Source organism: Monomorium pharaonis, chromosome 10 (genome assembly GCF_013373865.1).
Source record: "Monomorium pharaonis isolate MP-MQ-018 chromosome 10, ASM1337386v2, whole genome shotgun sequence".
In the NCBI taxonomy this organism is placed as follows: domain Eukaryota; kingdom Metazoa; phylum Arthropoda; class Insecta; order Hymenoptera; family Formicidae; genus Monomorium; species Monomorium pharaonis.
This window is the reverse complement of record NC_050476.1, coordinates 633,388-653,409: the sequence shown is the minus strand read 5'-3', so window position 1 is coordinate 653,409 and position 20,022 is coordinate 633,388. Positions and strand designations below refer to the sequence as shown.

The 20,022-nt window shown below is 32.2% G+C and overlaps 2 protein-coding genes across 2 annotated transcripts; one reads left to right on the top strand and one right to left on the bottom strand.

Moving 5' to 3' along the window:
• The first annotated feature begins 423 nt into the window (after nt 1–423).
• On the top strand, nt 424–13,832 carry LOC105837703. The gene is made up of 6 exons (XM_012682696.3): nt 424–883; nt 5,640–5,748; nt 9,815–10,023; nt 10,143–10,244; nt 12,040–12,221; nt 13,222–13,832. The coding sequence occupies exons 1-6, from the start codon at nt 644–646 to the stop codon at nt 13,376–13,378; spliced, it is 999 nt and encodes a 332-aa protein (XP_012538150.1). The 5' UTR covers nt 424–643; the 3' UTR covers nt 13,379–13,832.
• Nucleotides 5,868–15,453, bottom strand: LOC105837692. Its single transcript, XM_012682674.3, has 4 exons — nt 15,318–15,453; nt 8,990–9,259; nt 7,680–8,218; nt 5,868–7,386 (listed from the first exon to the last, which is right to left on the bottom strand). Exons 2-4 carry the CDS (start codon nt 9,232–9,234, stop codon nt 6,833–6,835), a joined length of 1,338 nt encoding a protein of 445 aa, XP_012538128.1. The 5' UTR covers nt 9,235–9,259; nt 15,318–15,453; the 3' UTR covers nt 5,868–6,832.
• Nucleotides 15,454–20,022: the final 4,569 nt, after the last annotated feature.

Below are 20,022 nucleotides of genomic sequence, written 5' to 3'. Positions count from 1 at the left end.
TCGGGCATACGTGAATAAATAAATAATGTTAGAATATCAATTGCGTCTGCCTGTACACCAAAGTTGTCGATTTTTTAATAAAAATAATTTATCACGAACTCGAAAAGAATGTTCCTCGTAGATAAAATATTAAATTGCCTTGAAAAGACGCAATTGATATATCGTTTCTCACGTTAAAAGCGTAATTCGCGGGACAAGTGCGACGCACTTTCTTTTCCTCACGCATTTCACGTAAAAGCACTCGAAACGCGATGTGCCCCACGAAAAAGTTGCACCGCTTATCTTCGCCGCGCGACGATTCATGCGACACGCGGCGCGAGTGAGCGCGCGCGTACGCTCGCTCGCTCGCTCGCTCGCCTATGCCGTGGCAAGAAGTATAAGCGCGGGACGTGTTCGTCTCATCAGTCGATCGCGGTGCGGGCGCTCGGATACGCTCAGGTGTGCATCGTCGTGTGTCGAAGTAAAAAAAAAAGCCGACCTCGAGCGAACCGAGCCGCGAAAAAAAACGAACGGCTACGAGTTACGCCGGCGATAACGGTGAGTGTGTACGATTGTTAATAATAATTAACGACGACGCGAGTCGCCTGTGCCGGTGTAAACGGAGGAGCGAGGAGAAGAGAATCGAATCGGCATTACCGCAGAAATGCAATCACGGCTGTTCAGCGGCGCGCCGTTTGACAGCCAGTCGCCGCCGCCGCGTCATGCCGCGAGGATGTTCCTCCTCGCGATCGTCTGCGGCGGATTCGTCCTGGGCGAAGTCGGCGCGCAGTACCACGGTGATCCCGATCACATCGTCTACCCTGGACCAGTCGACGTGAGATCGAGGGCCCTCGAGTACCCTGATGGGCCCGCGGGGAGCTCCGTGGACGACAGCGATACGCCGGTAAATTGGTACAGATTGACCCTACCTCGGAATTAAATCCACGATGTTGCTGCCCGAATTATTAATTTATTATTTATTATAACGGTCTTCACGATCCCCTCCCCCCCTTTCCCGTTCCTCGCGATATAGCTTCCGTTAAAGAACTGGAAAAGTTCACACTTTGACAATTTGATGTAACGAATGTTTTATTATCGCTATTGTTAATTCTCTTAACAGACTGACGTTCTGATCTCTCTACTTCTCTTTTCGTTTTATTTTTAATTGGTTGCAAGAAAGACGGTAAAATATTAATTGGTTGCGCGTCGCAAACACCTTTATTTTCCAAGACTCACGTTTTCGCAGAGAGACCGAAACGCGACGTCGGAAGGCTGAATCTGTCAGTGTCGAGGATAAAATGTAATCGCGACACGCGTAATGACTTGTGATTCCCGACACGTTGTAACAACCGTGACCGTATCGTACGTCATCTTGCAATTGTGCAAATACCGGATCGATTAGCGATCCTTCTATCGGTCGGCTGCTATCTTTTTTCCTTTTTCGATGCGCGAATCATTAGATAGCAACAAAAAGGTACGAGATAATAATACGGTTGGAGAAATCATTCTCTTTCTCTCCCGACGTGTAAAAATATAGTGTGAAATAGCTCCTCCACTAAAACAGATTTTAAAAATTACATCATCCTTGTCGGTTTTGTTAAAAAATTATACATTTATACAATTAGTTATCAGAATAAAGAAAATTTATTCTACTATTAATTAATTCTACTACTATAATTAATCTAATTTACACTACATGTATTACATGCGGTATTTTTAATATTGCCGTACGTACTGAAAATAAAGGGATCCATGTACGAGTGTAGAAAACTAAGTAAATTGACTACCGATTAGGAGAAATCGTTGTTTCAATAGCGGGCTATTAGGCTTCACGCGATAATTACAATATCGTCACAACGGCTCTCTGAGTCAGTAGCGAGACCGAGGTTGCGATTAATAAAACATAGCGGCGCCTAAGCCGAGGGTACAGCCTTGCTTTCTGGCGAGGTTTCTCTCTCTCTCTCTCTCTCTCTCTCTCTCTTTCTCTCTCTCCTGGAATCAGGGCTATTCCAACGTGTTGAGAGGTCCTTTCGTTGAAGGAAGGACTATATATGCGGTCGTTGTCGCAAAAGTTGTTTGTTCCTTCTACACGGGATTACAGATGCAGACCCTGGATTTGGATATCCCACGTGCTGAAAGGTGCTCGAGAGAGAGAGAGAGAGAGAGAGAGAGAGAGAGAGAGAGAGAGAGAGAGAGAGAGAGAGAGAGAGAGAGAGAGAGAGAGAGAGAGAGGGGGGGGGGGGCCCGAACGAGTTCAGGGTATGCGTCGATTTCTCGGCGATTGTCATTTCCAGGAAATACAGTGCCTGACGCGGAATATATTTCTCGATTATGCAAATCTCAGAATTCGCCCAGCCTACTCGTGCCCAAATGCCACGAGGCTGCATTTGCGCAAGTATCACATGAGAAAGTATCAGTTTTGAAATCAAAGTGGTGACATTAGTTCCGGAGGCGTACATGTATTACGCGAAGAGCACTTGTTCTCCGTGGAGAAGAAAAGGCGTATTTATTTCCACATACTAAGAGAAAAAGATTGCTATTACCATGATTTAACTATAATTCATAGTTATTTTCGGTAATTATATATTTAGAGTTGTATCGGTGCAAATTATGGCTAGAAAAGATGATCGATTTCACATTTATATTAATCGATATTTAAAATATTTTAAATTAAAAACATAACATTTTTATTCAGCTATATGCTGTTCAATTAATTCTTCGCTCAAAATAATAAAATATTTAATACTTAAAATGTTAAAAAATAATGCATCAAAGAGAAATAAAAAAACTGTGTTTTGTTATAAAATTGTATATTAGTCAAGATAAAGAAAATATATTCTTGATCTATAAAATGCATTACATATATTATATGCAGTATTTTTAATATTACTGTATATATACTGAAAATAAAGGGAAAAAATATATATTACAGAATATATGCAACTATGTACGTATACATTTTCATGTGTATGTATATGTATATATATTTGGATATATTCTGCAATACGTTCTCTTTATTTTCAGTACATAAACGGCAATATTAAAAATGCTACATGTAATGTAAATTACCGACCAACTATATAGATTAATGAAACCATAATTAACTTATCGAATAACTATTTCGAAATGAAAACTTTCAAAAAGAAACCACGTTAGGTCTGTTAAAACATCAACATGCTTAGAGGGTTATATTAAATCTTATGCTATTATTTAACTTTGTATAACTTGAAATGTATACAGCCGAATAAAATGTTGAATAACAAAAAATATTCAAATGTTACGTATATATCAGAAACACTTTTCCTTGTACGAGAGCACGAGATTCGCAATAAAACTCCAAAAATGCTTCAACAGATTTTGAATTGATTTTTGCGAATTTAAATTTAAACCAGAAGATTATTCTTTCGCACAAATTAAATTTTTATATTAATATAAATTTTTATATTAATTTAATGAGCATATGTATATAATGAAATATTTACTGTTTATATATTTCATAGTAACAGGATAATATAATAGATTCCACTGCTTAAATCTTCACAATCACTCATTAAATTTATATAAGTTATTTGCTCTTTTTTGGCAGCTGAATAATATTTCAGGAATCTAAATACCTTAAAAATGTGTTTGAATCTAAGCTAAAGGCGATTTTGCGTCCATTCAAAGTAATGGTTATCAATGACTAATAAAGCAACTATGCAATGTCTCGATATATGTACTACTTTTATCTACAGATATTTATCAATATGAAATCGATTTCACTTTTAAAAACATTGCGTAAAAATTCTTGAGCGGTAAGAGTGAGTAAAATAAAGAATTCTTTATTTCAGAAAAAAACAAATAAACAGAAATATACATAAATTGATAAATTTATGTATATTTCTGTTATTACATAAAACATGCAATATAAAAAATCAAGATCGCTTACTAAGGGCTATGTACAAATAGAAAGACACGTTCAAACTTGATCACCACCTCAGCCTAATTGCGGTTAATGTAAAAATAGTTTAATGATAAGAAGCAAATCCACTTTCCTTCTGATATTTCCTTCTCTCAGGATTTTCGTGTATCATGGATCATTGACCGACATTCGTTTCACTAAGACGATTTGCTTCTTAGTCACGCATATCACGAGTATCCGCGATCGAACGGTATGACTCATAGTCCGCGGGAATACCCCGGAGCATTTAATTTTATATTTATTCTTTTAGTCAATATTTATGAGATTGTATCTAGGTAAGGCTTGGTAAGGAATAACTGTAATTACTCTGGTATACGTAAGATCGTCTCTCTTTCTCCCCTCCTCCCCTTTCTCTGCTTCTCTGTGATCTTAATGCATGTTCGAATCGAAATAAGTTGTTTAAAAAATTCTATTTTCAATTTATTATTGCTCACGCACATTAAGTTTTCCAATATAGCTAACGAAGGAAAATTGCTGACCGCGAATTAATAAAACAATTGGTAATTATTTCCTCAATTTATGTAATCGTTTATTTAATCCCGCTAAAAATCTTGGTATTAAATTTTCTAGCACAGTACACACAAAAAAATATCAATTCTATTGTTAGAATAATAAGAAAAATGATACTAAACTTACTTAACTTACTTTTTTCTTTTAAATAACGGTTATTTTTAAAAAATAACTTCTATATTAGTTTTAAAATATACTTATCACAAATTTGAAAAATATTCATTATGTATAATGTACTAAGAAAAGGTTCATACTATTTTCAAATTATATAAAATTTTCAAAGAAAATTTAGAATGAGTAAATCAAATTTTTGTTTTAACTTAATATTCTGGAAGTATTAAGTTATTATTAAATTCAGTATATGTTTTGAATAAATTTGAGATTTATGATGAACTTATGATATATATAGATATATAACGAATAACTTATGAAATATTGGAAATTTCGAGACAGTAATGTTTACTTAATTTAAGTAGTATATAGTAAGTAAAGGAACTTGTAGATATCTGAATTGAATAAAGCCCATCACTAAATAAGTGTTTATTAAATAAGCTCATTTTTACATTCATAATTTAAAAAACGTGCCTAAAATTTATAGCGCTTAAAAACATGTGTCGTAATAAATAAGTAAAAAAAGTGAGAGAATATTAGAACCGATAAAAACGCATCTGTTTGATGCAACAAAACGAAGTGAATGTATGAGCTGCTTTAATAAAAAGTCGCAACATTTTATAAATATGCATATAATAAACTTAATTTATTTCAATTTCTCTCTCTCTCTCTCTCTCTCTCTCTCTCTCTCTCTCTCTCTCTCTATATATATATATATATATATATATATATATATATATATAACGTTTTTAAAAAATAAAATAAATTAAGTATGCTTTATTCGGTTCAGATACTTTATATTTTTCTGTATACAGAACAGAATATTACTACTGTGTCTACTACTACTTTGTCAACTACATATTGACAAAGTATATTGAAATCGCTTTCATTTTTGACAACTTTAATCAAAGTCTCGATTTACTTAGTTATGAATATTGGCTATAAATCGCACTTATGATACATTCCGTGTTATCAGATTTTGATTAGATTATTTTCCAACAAAGATATCAGGAGACCAAACATATATACAATGCACACACACACACAAGTATATTTCAAATAATAATTTATTTTTTAGATACCACTCGATTTAGCGAATAGATTAAATTCGATAGATACGATGGAAGAATTTATGGAGCTTCTTCACGGTGTTCCACAAAGCGAAAAGAGTATTGCAACGTTTGCCAGTAAGTACAATTCGCTACTGCGTTATCTTTATCATATACTAAGTGTAAATGTGCAAATAATGCAATGGCAAATAACAATCTTAAGGAAAGCTTTACCGTAAAAAATGGTCATATCAAGCTTATTCATTGAAAATCTCACTTTATTGAAAAACCTATTATCATAATTAATTATCGAAAAGATCTTGCGATGCAAACATTTCATAATATATTTATATTATTGATCACACATTCTAAAATATTACATTACCACCATTAATTATTAAATGTAATTACAATAAAAAACCTATTATTATTATTAATTATCGAAAATATATCGTTAAATAAACGTATGGAAATATGTTGATATTATTGATATTATTGATCATTTACAACGTTGCTCAATCATATATTAAATATAGCTACAATCAAGTGTATTATAATTATATACATCATAGGAAATAAAAAATCATAGGAAAATTAATAATTTATGAAGATGCAAATAAAAGCATCGCGACAAAATCTATATCACCTAAGCAGGAACATAAATTAAACCGCGGCGCGGTATGTCCCTTGATCATTTCGTTGTTTACACAAATGCAAATTAACAATGTGGACTGAGATCATTCTAAAATGTGAATCGTATGCATTTTGATACTTTCGAAGCAGTGCGCATAGATTAAATATTATGCAATTTAAAAAAATATTGTTTCAAACTTACAAGTTTAAAATGCCTTTTAACATTTTGTACACACATTGTTTTTTGGGACAATTTACAAATATTAAATTTTTTCAATTTTTCCTGCATTTGCACTTTAATATCTCTCTAAAAAGTACTTCTATAGTATTTATATATTTATACAAAGTTTTATAAATAAATGTTATAATTAATTACAGGCCTCTTAATTAAAAATTTAAAAAAAATTTACAGAACAAAATTCGAATCATGTGTACAGAGTGCTAGTCTTGCAAGAGTTAAACGGTTTCTCAATTGACACAGGAAATAGCCTTCACTTGTTACAAATAAAAAAATTGTCGAGGTGAATTGATATCCGGCAATTGATTCACCTGACAATATTATCTAACCAAGATCAAACACACGCAATCGTCATTCAGCTGCAACTTGTGTGATAGTTTTATTTTTCACTTGGGCCGTTTCTTCTGTATTACATGCATTTCCCTGACTGTGCAATTCCCTGACTGTGGTATAAACAATCTCGTGGATTTGACATATGGCTTTAAATGGTCTTCTATTTGGACAATCAAAAATCAATTTATTGTTCACGTAATTCGCGCAAAAATGCACATTGCGGTCTTTTATTTCGGCTTGGAAAGTTTTTAAAAAATTGTCGCGATCCTCTGAAAAGTTTAAGGGTTGCAGATAACCACCGAAATTATTTACATCCCGTATTAACGTATTACTAGCTCGGATTGCCTCTTCCAAACTTAACAATTTACTTTTTTGTACTTTATCTGCATCGTGGTGTACTTTAGCCGAAAGGTTTGAAACTTGAGCAGAATAAGCACTTTCCTGAGAATCGTAACATTTTTTAGCAACTATCGGCGAGTTATCAGTTAAAGAATACGCGATCTGCAGTATACATTGTTGTTTCCAGAATTTTTTTTTCCCTAGTTTTGCCCGATGATATAAGGACAAAGAATCTAAAATTCATAAAATTTTCAAATATAATTAATTATGTTTTAATCATTGATCTTTTAATGTCTCACATTTATTGTTAACAAAATATATAAATTATTCCTATAATAATAAAATTTATTTAAATTATATAATTAAATTATATAATTTATATGTAAATTTATCTCTATATAAAATGTAATTTATAATATTCTGTAAAATCTATAGAGATGTATGTCTGATAATAAAATATTCTTCGCCAAATAATTAAATAATGAATAAAATAATTATCTTAAATTAGATTTATTTCTAATACTACCTGTTTGTGCAGCCATTCGTACAAATTGTATTTCTCCATTCGCTTTCAGGTACTTAGTCGCGTTAGCTTCAGCAGTAACAGGTCCATCTCCTTGACCACACTCTCTGTTGATGACTCTGATGGTTGGTGCCATTTCCTCTTTCAATTTTATCCTATTAATGTTCTGTATCTTCTCGACGATGTGCTGAGACATAATCTTGGGCTCGAAAAGATTATAGAGATCGTTCTCGGCTGTTGCATTCGCAATAAATTCATCTTGATTCACATCGATAGCGACATTTTTCTCGTCGTCTTCGTTCATTAATACTTTTAATTTGTCCAATATATTTTTTTCGAGCAAATCAAATTCATGTTCGCATTCATTTGCTTCATGCATGATAGCCGCATCGTTCGAATTGCTCATCTGATCATAATCCTTGCCATTTTCATGGGTCGTTGACATTTCAGTCTCGTGTGAAGAACTACCCGGTGCTTCGCGTAAATAATTGTTCGTGTAGGTTTCGCATTTACCGTTTTGATCTATGGACCGTTTTATCTTCCTACGCGGAAAATACGTGTACGTGAAACCATCTTTATCTAATAAACGTTACACTTTTTCAAATGAATTTATTACTTAATTCGTATACGGAAAACAACATGTACACATGGAAAGAATTTTTCGTTATATTTGACTGCAATATTTGCTACAAATTTTAAATTTGTAGTGATAAGCTTGGCAAGCATTTGTTATCAGTAATAAATTTTTTAAATTTATATACAAAACACATTTTATAAATTAATAAAAATTATCTTATAGCGTTGTAAAATATTTAAAAACAAAAAAAATTATAATTCAAGACAAAATTTTCATACATAATGATATATAATCATATACGAAATTTGTCTCTGTATAACTATGTATTTAGAATGTATGTCTTTTAAAAAACGTTTATCTTATTGTTAGTAAAATTTAAAACCAAGCCAACTGAATCATAAGTCATAAATATATAAATGTATTATATATTTATTTATTTATGACAAAAACAGCGCATAAGTACTTTATATTTTACTATGTTAAAATATAAAGTATATGTAGAAATATTAATAAATCATATAACATTCTTTAAAATACAAAGTTATCCTATGACTACCATAATTTTCAGATAAATTTTATGAGAAAATTCTCTTCATGTATAACCTAGTTTTTGAAAAAAATACCGGTTTCATACAATCCAGACATAAGTAAATGCAATATAAGTAAATGCAATTGTGTGTATGCATAAATTAACTGGCGTAACTTAATTTAAATAAATTAATTTTCATGTTCTCACCGTTTCGACTGTTTGTTTCCGCAAGAGATACCCGAAATTGGCATAATATCGGAAAACATGTGAAAGACTTTCATTTTATTGAACAGTATAAAATTAGCTACGTTTTCTCTTCCCTTAATCACCTGTCCGAACCATTTAAGTACTACCTGCTCTGCGAGATGGTCTTTTAAACCGGGAATCATTCCATCGGCCAATATAAAATAACGATTTGCAATTGAGATTGCTTGAATACGTTTGTTGGCCATTTTCGCACCCCCCAAAAATGGCTACCTAGAAAAAACCTAATATCAGTTTAATTAATCCTTATGATCACAAAATAACTTTTTTTTAATAAACTTTAGTTCCATTTTAATAATAACTTGTCGCAACTGATAAATTAAACGCTACTATTACATTATCACATTTTCATATATAATACAAAATATTTATAAGACATTTAAAAAACAAGGTACTTAATTTTAAGATATTAAAATATTTTATTTCTGTCTACGCTTTTTTAAATACTTAAAAATGTTTCAATTTTTAATGATGTTTAGATTTAAAATACTAAAATGTTTAATACTGTTAAAGATTTCAGCTTTAAAACTAAAACATTTTTAAGTATTTATAGAACCAAGACATAGAACACTTCAATATCTTAAAATAATACACTTTTTTAGTATAATATCTACTTCATAATTAATTTACCCAATAAGTTGTTAAAGGAAAACTTTTTTACGTATTATGAAACACCTTTCCTATTATATAAACCGGAGACTATGTCGGTAGTACAAAGAAAAAAATTTCTCCAATTACATTCAAGATACAAACGTGGATACTTTCCAGATAGATTTGCAGGCGAGGAGCGATCGAACGCGGTGATGCCGACGCCGGCCAAGTGCATGCCCGAGCTGCAGCTCGTCTCCCTAAAACTGGACGACGATCCTTCGACGTTCGTCTTCCCACTCTGCACACGGATCAAAAGATGCGGCGGCTGTTGCATTAGCCCTCTGCTCTCGTGTCAACCAACAGCGACGGAGATGCGAAACTTCGAGGTAATCGATCATCGTCGAGTTAAAGAAGAGTACGAACGAAAACGCGCCTATTATTACGAGCAACCAACTTGAAAGAAAGCAATAATTGCTGAACATCTTTCTTCTCGCGTTGTTTTAAGGTGATCGTGTCGTCGGTGAAGAATATGGAGTACCGGGGTCGGCGAATCGTGCCAGTGGAGGAGCACACTAAATGCAAGTGCGACTGCAAAATCAAGGAGGAGGTAATTTGACGGCAATCGATAATTGTCTTAGTTAATCGACGCCTTCCTGCCTAACCGGGCCGCGCCGTTCGCACCTCGCGCATATCATCTCGTCGTATTGTTTCTCACGCGACTCCTATGCATGCGTGTCGCGCCACTCAAGAACGATTTACGTCAGCCGGTCGACTGAAAGAAACGCCAGCTCCGCTTCCAAGTACCCTAACAATGCACGAAAATATACATTAAAAACAGAAGTAACAGAAGTACCAAAAGCGTGAATCACTTTCCACGTGTCCATCTTTATCCTCGGTCGTTCGAACATATTGCGAGATTTAAATGTTTCAATCAAACATTATGTCATCGTGAAGAAGTTCCAAATGATATAGAAGAAATTCTGAGATTCTAAAGTTTACTTCGACCAACTTAGATTAACTCAATCGCCCAGGTAACAAACTAACGTAATTTGTCGTCATTTTGGCGTCAAAATGTAAAAAATGTCGTTTATTACATGGGCAATTGAGTTAATTATTGATTAAAATTAATCAAAGTTAGTCAGAGTGGTCCTAAGGACGACTTCGGCCAGACTCCAATTATTTTAATTAATAATTCAACTATAAGATTTGCTTAAAATCTTTACCATTTATTATCTGTTTTCCTAATCTTTTTTTCTGCGTGATAAACAATTAAGAAGTTTAATAATTTCATTAATATTAATAAAATAGTACAGATTGTACTTGAAATATTAATTATTGAATTAATTAAATTTTCCTCTTAAAAGTCGCATAAAATTAGATAAGAAAAAAATCTATAATAATATAATATAATCCTGTTTTTAACCTGTAAATAAATTTATTATCTTTTTTCATATTATTTAGTAATCATTTTTAATCAATATATATTTGACTATGTTTTATAGAAATTGATGTTACTCTATCACATGTTTTTAGATTATATATTATATAACAGGTACTTGTATTAAAATACTTTAATTTTAAAGTTTATTTTTATCCATAATTTTAATATTTTTTTACATACATATATAAATTATTTATAATAAATAAAGCGAATCATATTTTTTAAATTAAAAGACTTGACAAGTTGTATAAAAAATATACAGATTAGTACTTACTTGTTAAGTGAGAGTTAAGAAACGATATAAATAACTTTTATGTCTAATAATAATTCAAATGTGGTTCAATTAAAACGATAACTTTATTGTAAAATTATATGCAATTTCAATAAAATTTAAACCTGTTTCTGTTAATTTTTTTAAAGAAAATTATTTGATAATTAATATAGCCAGTAGGGTTGCTTAAAGCAGAATCTATAACTGCATTTTTTTTCTGATCTAATTTTTCCTGTACATATATTAAACAACAAAAATTTGAAGATGTGATGGATTTTTCTATAATCACATATAATCATAGATGTATTAGTTAATAGATTAAATTGAATATTTAGTAAATTAAAATACCTAATAGAAAATTCTTATAGAAAAACTTAAAACTTAATAAATTAATATCACTAAATTAAGCAGAGTGTTTGGTCGAAGTCGTCCTAAAAGGCGTATTAGTAAGGCCACTTGCGTAATGTTCAGCGTATACATAACAATATTTAATCCAAATTACGCTATTTCTCAATATACCAATTTCGCTGATTGCTACAATTGTCGCTTCCTTGCAACGTGCGCGAACACTCGCGAAGTGTGTCAACGCGGAGGATAAGCAAAATATAACTATGTTTGTATGCGAGCACGCGAACTGTTGACATTCTTTTTCGCCGATGATTCATGTCGTTTTATCTTTTTGTCTTCCAGCACTGCAACGACAGGCAGCACTACGAGCCGCACAACTGCAGATGCATCTGCAGCAACATCGACGAGGAGCAGAAGTGCAAAAGTGACGACATGAAGATCTGGAACTCGACGCTCTGCACCTGTTCGTGCAGAAACATTGAGCCATGCACCACCGGATACTACTTCAATCCCAACACCTGCAGGTGTGAGCCGACAGAATAGAGGGATAAAGGCGCCCTTTCTTCTCATTATACTTCACTCTGTCTCATGATTTACGAGCCATACGCGCGAACCAATTTATTTCTAAGTGCACCTAAGTGCTCTGAAACTTATTGTACTTCGTCTGCTTCGTTTTCGCACGATTTTTTTGCAAGTTTTACCCTTTTTCTCTTATGCCCTACGCGCGAATGTATGCGCCGTGTACTTTCCTACTATCTCGTATAGGGTGCTCGTGAACGAAAGCATACTTTCAATTTCTCTCTTTACGCCAACGTCTTTCACTGGACAACGTCTTAACTCGCCGACATTTCGGGTGGTCCAGACAGTGAAATAAAGACTTGCTTTTCGTCAAAATTTACCTCATTGCCTAGTCATTAAGGATGTATTTACACCCATTTTTATAACTTATATTTTGAAAATTATATTTTAATTGTAAGTTTAAATAATTTTATTCCAATTCTGAGTTTGCGCAAATAAAAAATTTTGCTTACGAAATAATTGACCTCTGTATCGCAATAAAACATAAATTATCTTGAATACTTAAAGTATTTATACATAAAAATTCAGATTTTTTCAAATTTATTTAAAGCAAATTTTTATTTCTTACTAATTTTCGATCCAGGTAGAAAATCTTGCATTACTTTTAAATCCAATATAAAGCAATCTTTTACATTTTTTTCATTATTTAAAAAATAGGTGTAATACATTCTTAAACTAAAACAACGTATACCTCATGTGTACATATATTTAACAAATATCTACGATGTAACACTCCCTGGAGATGGAATGTTTGTATCCTCTATTAACAACGATTGTCGCTTTAAATAAACCATTTAAAAAAATAACTTAAACCAATAGTACTTTATATGAAAATCTTGTGAGATCGTAAACGATGTCCTGTACTCTCAGTTCACACAAATTTGGCATGATATCACAATACACATTTCCTGCAATTATTGGCAAGTAACCGCAAATGTGTTCCAGATGTGGACCGATAATGTTCTCTAGACCAGTAAACAGGTTTGCAACTACGAATTACAATTTCACTAATCGTCGGTCGGAAAACAGGCGACCCGTCATAATTCCCTTGGACCCGTCGGATCCCAGGAGGAAACACAAGGAGGATCCTGAATACAAGTGACAACAATTCAGTGACGGACACACGACGGATTACAAGACTGCTAAAACGAATCTATAGTTATTTTGTTAATTTCTTTATTATTACGTAGACGAGAAGAATCTCTCATTAAGAGCCACTTCGATCAATTTTGATTAACTTTCGGCTAATTAATCAACGATTAATTGAATCGACAGAATTGGGCTTAATCACATCAATATAAAAAGTAAAACACTTTATTATTAAAATAAGACAAAAATTTTAATTTTTGTTTTATAATCTACATTTGCTCAATTATAATATCTGATATATATTTGAACATATAAATGGTATTATTAATTTTTTATTTGATGAATACAAGTTGACGCTACTAAAAATAGAGTTAAAATAATCAAAGTTGATCAAAGCCTTAATTCCATGCTTGGAATTTGAAAAAGTTAAATTGTTTTACAATTAAATCCCTGTAATTTTATCATGATGTATGTTGCAAATTTTATAATTTCATTCATAGAAAGTGTTTAGTTATAAAATATTAAAATGCCTTTTTTCTCCGTTTTTTAAAATACATAAAAATGTTTTACTTTTAACGGTGTTTAGATTTAAAATATAAAACGTTTAAAGTTATTAGATATTTCAGTTTAATGTTTAAAATCTAAACACTACTTGAAACTTTAAAAAACATTTTTAAAAGCTTAAAACCAGAGACAAGAAATAAATTTTAATATTTTAATAATGAACACTTTTCCTATTGAAGCTTTTATCTCTCATGCTCAAGAAACAAAATGTTTAATTATTTTAAGAATTATTTTATTTAAAAAAAACTAAATTAGAAAAGACTCCTTATAATTACAAAATTTAATGTGCAAGAAATAGGGCTGTAAGGAGTCAGCAGGGTTATCAGTTTGTGCTAAAACAACGACAACAATTTCTCTTGTGTCACAATTTAATTAAGCTAAATCGATATGTTACAAACGTTTTCGACTTTCCTTTAAACCATCTTCAGAGCTTAATGCTGGAAATGAAATACAAGTGTACGTCATGTGTGAGATACAATTAGAAAAGAAGTAACTGTAATCCAGAGCAGAGCTGTTTAATTATGTTTATTTATATTCATCCTTTTTTATCATGTACTACGGCTACAAACTGTGCCTGTTACCATATTGTACTATGATCTTGAGCCTGTCCATTCAGCTAAGAAACCAGTTAGGAAAGTTCAGTTCTGCTCTGGATTGCAGTTATTCCTTTTCTAATGGGAAATTAAGTTGTTTTCACGCGCCGATAACCGCACTGACTTCTCACGCCCCTATTTTATTAAAATGTTACAATTTTAAATGATGTTTAAATTTTAAATTATTAAAGATTTAAGTTTTAAACATGTACATTTTAATATAAATTTAAATCATTTAAAACTAGCACATTTTTGGATATTAAAAAACAAAGAAAAAATATTTCAATATTTTAAAATTAAACTCTATGAGTTTCTATCACATTTACCATACAATTACAATAAGCATAATGAGCAATCATTTCTACAATTTGATGGTGAAAGAGATATTACACAATTTGAACATTTACACCTCCAAATTGCAGAATAACATAAAAGCTTTTCTTTAGTTCCAAGGTGTTTTCATGCTAAACTACTGTATGTTAACTGTCAAATAAAAAAAGTCAAGAAACATTGTGATATAATAAGGAAATATGACCACCACAAGATCTTTGTCGACGTTATGTCATAGTTTATTCCTTTTTGTATTTATTGTCACGTCGATACTCACACAAACAGCTTGTTATTTGCCCTTACATGATGCATAGCAATAAATTTATAATATGACACATGTGTGCAGGATCATCGACTACATCACGTGTATTCGTTAATTAGTATTTACATCTAAGTCATAGCATAACATAGAATTCTATATAATATTAATTACAATATAATTAAATAAATACAATCTTAGTTTACCTGGCTGTTATTACTCCGTAACGGACGCACCTTCGATATCCTCTGCGCTTTGATCTAAAGCCTTTTCACATTTCTCAGTGTTCCGCAAGTACGTGACAACAATTGCGTTTACCTTTAGGATGTCGTTGAAACTCTCGCTGATAGATTTAACAGAACTGGCTATATCGTCTAAAAAAATAGAATAAATTAGTTATATTTTAACGTGTAAAAATGTATCACAAAATTTCAGATTTTAAAGATAAGAAATATATCAATAATCTGTAAAACATTTCCTACGAAATTGAGTTTTATTACTACTATTTTACTCTGTTTTTGTTACCCTGTTTCTTTTTATTAAACTTTTATCAAGGAAATCACACAAAAGATAGCGAGAGAGGTTTATTTCGTTGTAACTTGCCGACAGAAGACGCGATGTCAACAACAGCCGATTCCTTCGTGAACTTGATCCGTTTCACTTGCTGTTCCATTATACTATCTCGGAGTCCTGGTGTCATTCCCCAGTTTACATTTGGTGCTCGCTAATCCGCGATGGTTTCGCGAGAAAGTCAAAAGTGTCAGGAGCGTTGTTGGTACGCTGCCGTTTACGCGTTCGTCAGTGACGTCAGTCGGTCGGTTGAGAAAAGGCGGGAAGATAATCGTCGCCAGGCGCCATATTGGACGCGACTGACGCGACTGAGCAAGTGTACGTTTACGTAAACGCTTACGAGTCCGACATATCGAAGGTGATTACAAGTAAATTTTGCACAATAACAGCTGTAATTGTATAATGTGATTTGTAAGGGAATGTATTTATTTAGTGAAGAAGGAAGGAGTTGCTCTTTTGACAAGTATAGTGATTGTCCTTGCTATGCGTATTTCTCTTTTCTTTCTCGCTACCTCTTTCTCTCTCTCTACTCGCGAAAGGTCACATTCCTTTTTACCTTTCCAATATCGTTTACTTGCGGATGCTTGTACGAGCGACCAAATGAAATGATAACAATGAATTTTTATCTCTTTTAAAACTAAAAACTCATGCACGATCTTCGTTTTATGTGCAATTTAACGTCTGAGAGAAATGCAGACATAAAGAAACCGTAAGTTTTATCATTCATAGAAATTGTATGTCTTCGTTAATTACTAAATTGAGATTATTTTGTGCAATTATAACAATTTTTAATAAGATTTCGTCAATTAAATAAAAATAAGATTCGTTTTAGGGTACTAAGAGTCATCTGGCGAACTCTTGAGTTATCAATAAGCAGTTTAAATCGTCTCATATTCGCTAGATGGCACAATCATCCAAAATCCGTAGAATTCCTACAATAATAAGTACGACCGGTATTCATAGTCGAATCTTATTTTAAAATTGTCTCAAGTAATGCCTTAAGATTCTAACACAGCTCTACGATTGATTAATGACATCTTAAGACCGTACTTAAGATAATCTTAAATATAAGATTTGACTATGAATACTGCCCTAAAACCAAATCATCGCTGTATTCAAAATTTTAAGAACCATCTCTTTAAAGGAATAAATTTTAATAAATTTTAATTGAATCTTCCTCACATAAAAATTTCGATATAAAAAAAACTATAATTTGTTGCAGAATATCTTCACATTAAATATAATATTTTTATTTACGATTCAAAAAATTGTGTGCGTTTTTTAAAAATGTTTTACAGCGTATTATTTTAATTGTTAACATATATATCTCTCACCTCGCCGCGTTATATCTTAATGACAATCTTTTTGAAAAAATTAGATTTGAATAAATCCTAAACTTTCTCAACACAACAATTTCGATGTAAAAGCTACTGTTTGTTTTAACTGTTATATTTTTATTTATGATTAAAAAACATGTTTGTCTCTTTTAATGTTTTTATAGTCAATTGCAGTTAGTTATAAAAATTTTTACCTAGTGTCTCTATTTCTGAATCAGATTCAAAGAAAATTCTAAAAATATTCTGAATAAAATTAATTCTTTCTAGATTTGTTTTTAAAAAATTACATCAATTTATAAATAATTTAAAAGAATAAATCCTTTTTGAGTTGTTATAATAATCATTTATATTATATTAGCGGTATAAGCGTAATATTACTGTTTTCTTAACAAAGTAAAAGATATCATATAGAGGCTCCAAGAAAATATAAGAATTATCAAAAATTCATTTAACTTTTGATCATATTCCTTATTTTGTTATACAAGAAGTAATTAATCACGCCGTATAACATTGGATTTAATTACTACCCTCTATCACAAGGTTATCCCCCGATTATTTATAGCATCTCCGAAATTCCACGGAAGCCGAAGACCGTGTCGATCGGCATGGATGGTTAAATGGCAATTTTGTAATTTGAGGCTTTACAGCCGATCCCCATGCTGTTCACGCTGATTACAGGCTTGCATTTCGGGTATTTTTACCACGCATAATTGATTCGCACTCTTGATTTAACGATAAGGACACGGACGAGCTGCGTTTCTTCATTACGATTACATCGCGGGCCGCGTATTTTCGACCACAATGACGTGAAATCTCTATAAGAATCAGAATTAATCACACTCGCGTATAGTTCTCGATCCTCGCCTGGCGGAAATAATTATTATCTTAAAAGGAATGACTCCTTGCTTATTGGAAGAGAAAAATCGGAATTGCCATCGATGCTTTAAATTCAATTATGTTAAAAAAATATTGATTTGATGTAATATATTGTACATTCAATAATTCATCACGCCTATTATTAATAATAGTAATTAAATATCAGCTGTTTCAGTTATCCTGACTTGTGTTTCCACACATAAAAAAACATTTGTATCAAATTAAAATTACTAATATTATTGATATATTTTATAATATTTAACAATCGCCGCGTCATACACATAAGAAAGAAATTATATTCTTTATGTAGAATTTATGTAGAAAGCTTTTGATAATCTTATATATAATTTTACTCTTTTCTTTAAGAAATTTTATAATCTTAAATTTGAACAAAAAATATATTTTTATTTCAATATTATAATAGTCAGCTAAAAACAGTATAATATGTAATTTAATAATAATACTAATACTAAATTAAAATATTCTATTTCTTAATTCAAAAACGTTGTTTTCTATTTTCTAATACTTTTTTCTTCTAACATATACAAATTATTATTGAATAATGAAAATATATAATATTTTATTTCAATATTTACATTTCAAAAATGAAGATATTCTCATAATAAAAATTTTTTTTGTACCGAATGTACTTGCGATCTCTAATTAGTGCATTTATGTTTGCATTTCAATATGTATGCGTTTACAATAGTACACGTACACATGCATAAATATGTATTACTATATCATCTCGAATGCCGCTTTCAAACAAATTCGGACAACTTGGAGTCGACGGTCGAGATTTGCCGTGATACCCGCGATTAATCATCGGGCCTCCCTGATATATATACACATTTAAAAGTTCCTGGCGAAAGGGGCAGAGAAAACGGTAGCCGGACTCGGCCGGTTGGGCCAAACCGGCCATCCGTACCACGGCGCCATTTTTTTGCGCCATCCGTTATAATTGCCGGGGCCTTGTCACTTTTGCCGTGGTGCGGAACCCGCAGTGAGGTACCTGATGTGTGCATTGCTCGTGCCCCACTCTTTTGCACTGAGGCGGCTTTCTCAAAGAGAAGATCAAGAAGACAGGAGGAGGGGGGGTGCGCGAAGGGAGGAAGGCAGAGATACGCAACGAGGACGGAAAACGGAGGACCAGAAACGAGGTGCACAATGCCGACTGTCCCCGCAACTGCGGGTCTTCCTCCCGTCTCGTCGAACTGCCTCAAACGAGACGCCGCGCCGACGCGTACGGGTACACGACGTAATGTTATACTTCTCCTTCCCACGAACAAGAGCCTAAAACATGGACCAATATTTATGTTGATAATGCCCAACGTTTTGTCAATAAATTGTCCTGTGGCGTGATCCATAATTTGATCTTTTACAATGCTTATGTTAATGTTAAGTTTGAGTGTGAAACACGGTTGATGTGCTGAATTAGGAACGACACGAGACGAAAAACGCAAAGACTTTTTGTATAAAAAGAAATAATGAAAATCATCAACTGCATATGCACTCGTAATATAGATTAATGACACGCTATGGTACATGCTGATAACACAAGCCTGCGAGATTTTGGCGTTTGAGAATTATGAGTGATTTCTTACGTAATTTTGCGCGCTGAACACAAATCTAGCCGCAGAAATTGTTTATAACACGTCAGGTTTTTTAAATAAATGGGGTAAATTAGTTAAAAAACGACGATTTTGTCTATTTTCGTGAAAGAATTTATTTTGCTATTACAGAGAAAGCAAATTATTTTCCTTTATTTTATCCGATAGTTTCGTATAGTGTTCTTTTTTTCATTTTTGTTTGCCAAAATGTGATTTTCTTTACTGAGATATATCAATTAGAAGTTATAAAAATATTTAGTGTAAAATAAATTTTTGCGTAGAAAAATTGCGTTTTCACAAAGTTCCTAAGATTTTTGACAATTTTAAGCTTTATATTTGAGTTCTACAAATCCAACAATATAAAAATATACCAATTTCAATCATTTCCTTCACAGGCAAATTTTGATCTTAAATTACCATCGTTCTTTATATTTAATTTCTTTGTTGATCTTGTTTTAATATTAAAAAGTAGCGAGCAATTACTTTTTAAGTAACGATAGCGATAATCATCATTAATA

Excerpts from the sequence above, each read along its gene's own strand:
- LOC105837703 (XM_012682696.3), top strand. The coding sequence starts at position 644 with ATGCAATCACGGCTGTTCAGCGGCGCGCCGTTTGACAGCCAGTCGCCG. Across the intron at positions 884-5,639 it reads TGGACGACAGCGATACGCCG|ATACCACTCGATTTAGCGAA; the intron begins GTAAATTGGTAC and ends TTTATTTTTTAG. Across the intron at positions 12,222-13,221 it reads TTCAATCCCAACACCTGCAG|ATGTGGACCGATAATGTTCT; the intron begins GTGTGAGCCGAC and ends AATGTGTTCCAG.
- LOC105837692 (XM_012682674.3), bottom strand. The coding sequence starts at position 9,234 with ATGGCCAACAAACGTATTCAAGCAATCTCAATTGCAAATCGTTATTTT. Across the intron at positions 8,219-8,989 it reads GGAAACAAACAGTCGAAACG|GAAGATAAAACGGTCCATAG; the intron begins GTGAGAACATGA and ends TTTTCCGCGTAG. Across the intron at positions 7,387-7,679 it reads ACGAATGGCTGCACAAACAG|ATTCTTTGTCCTTATATCAT; the intron begins GTAGTATTAGAA and ends TATGAATTTTAG.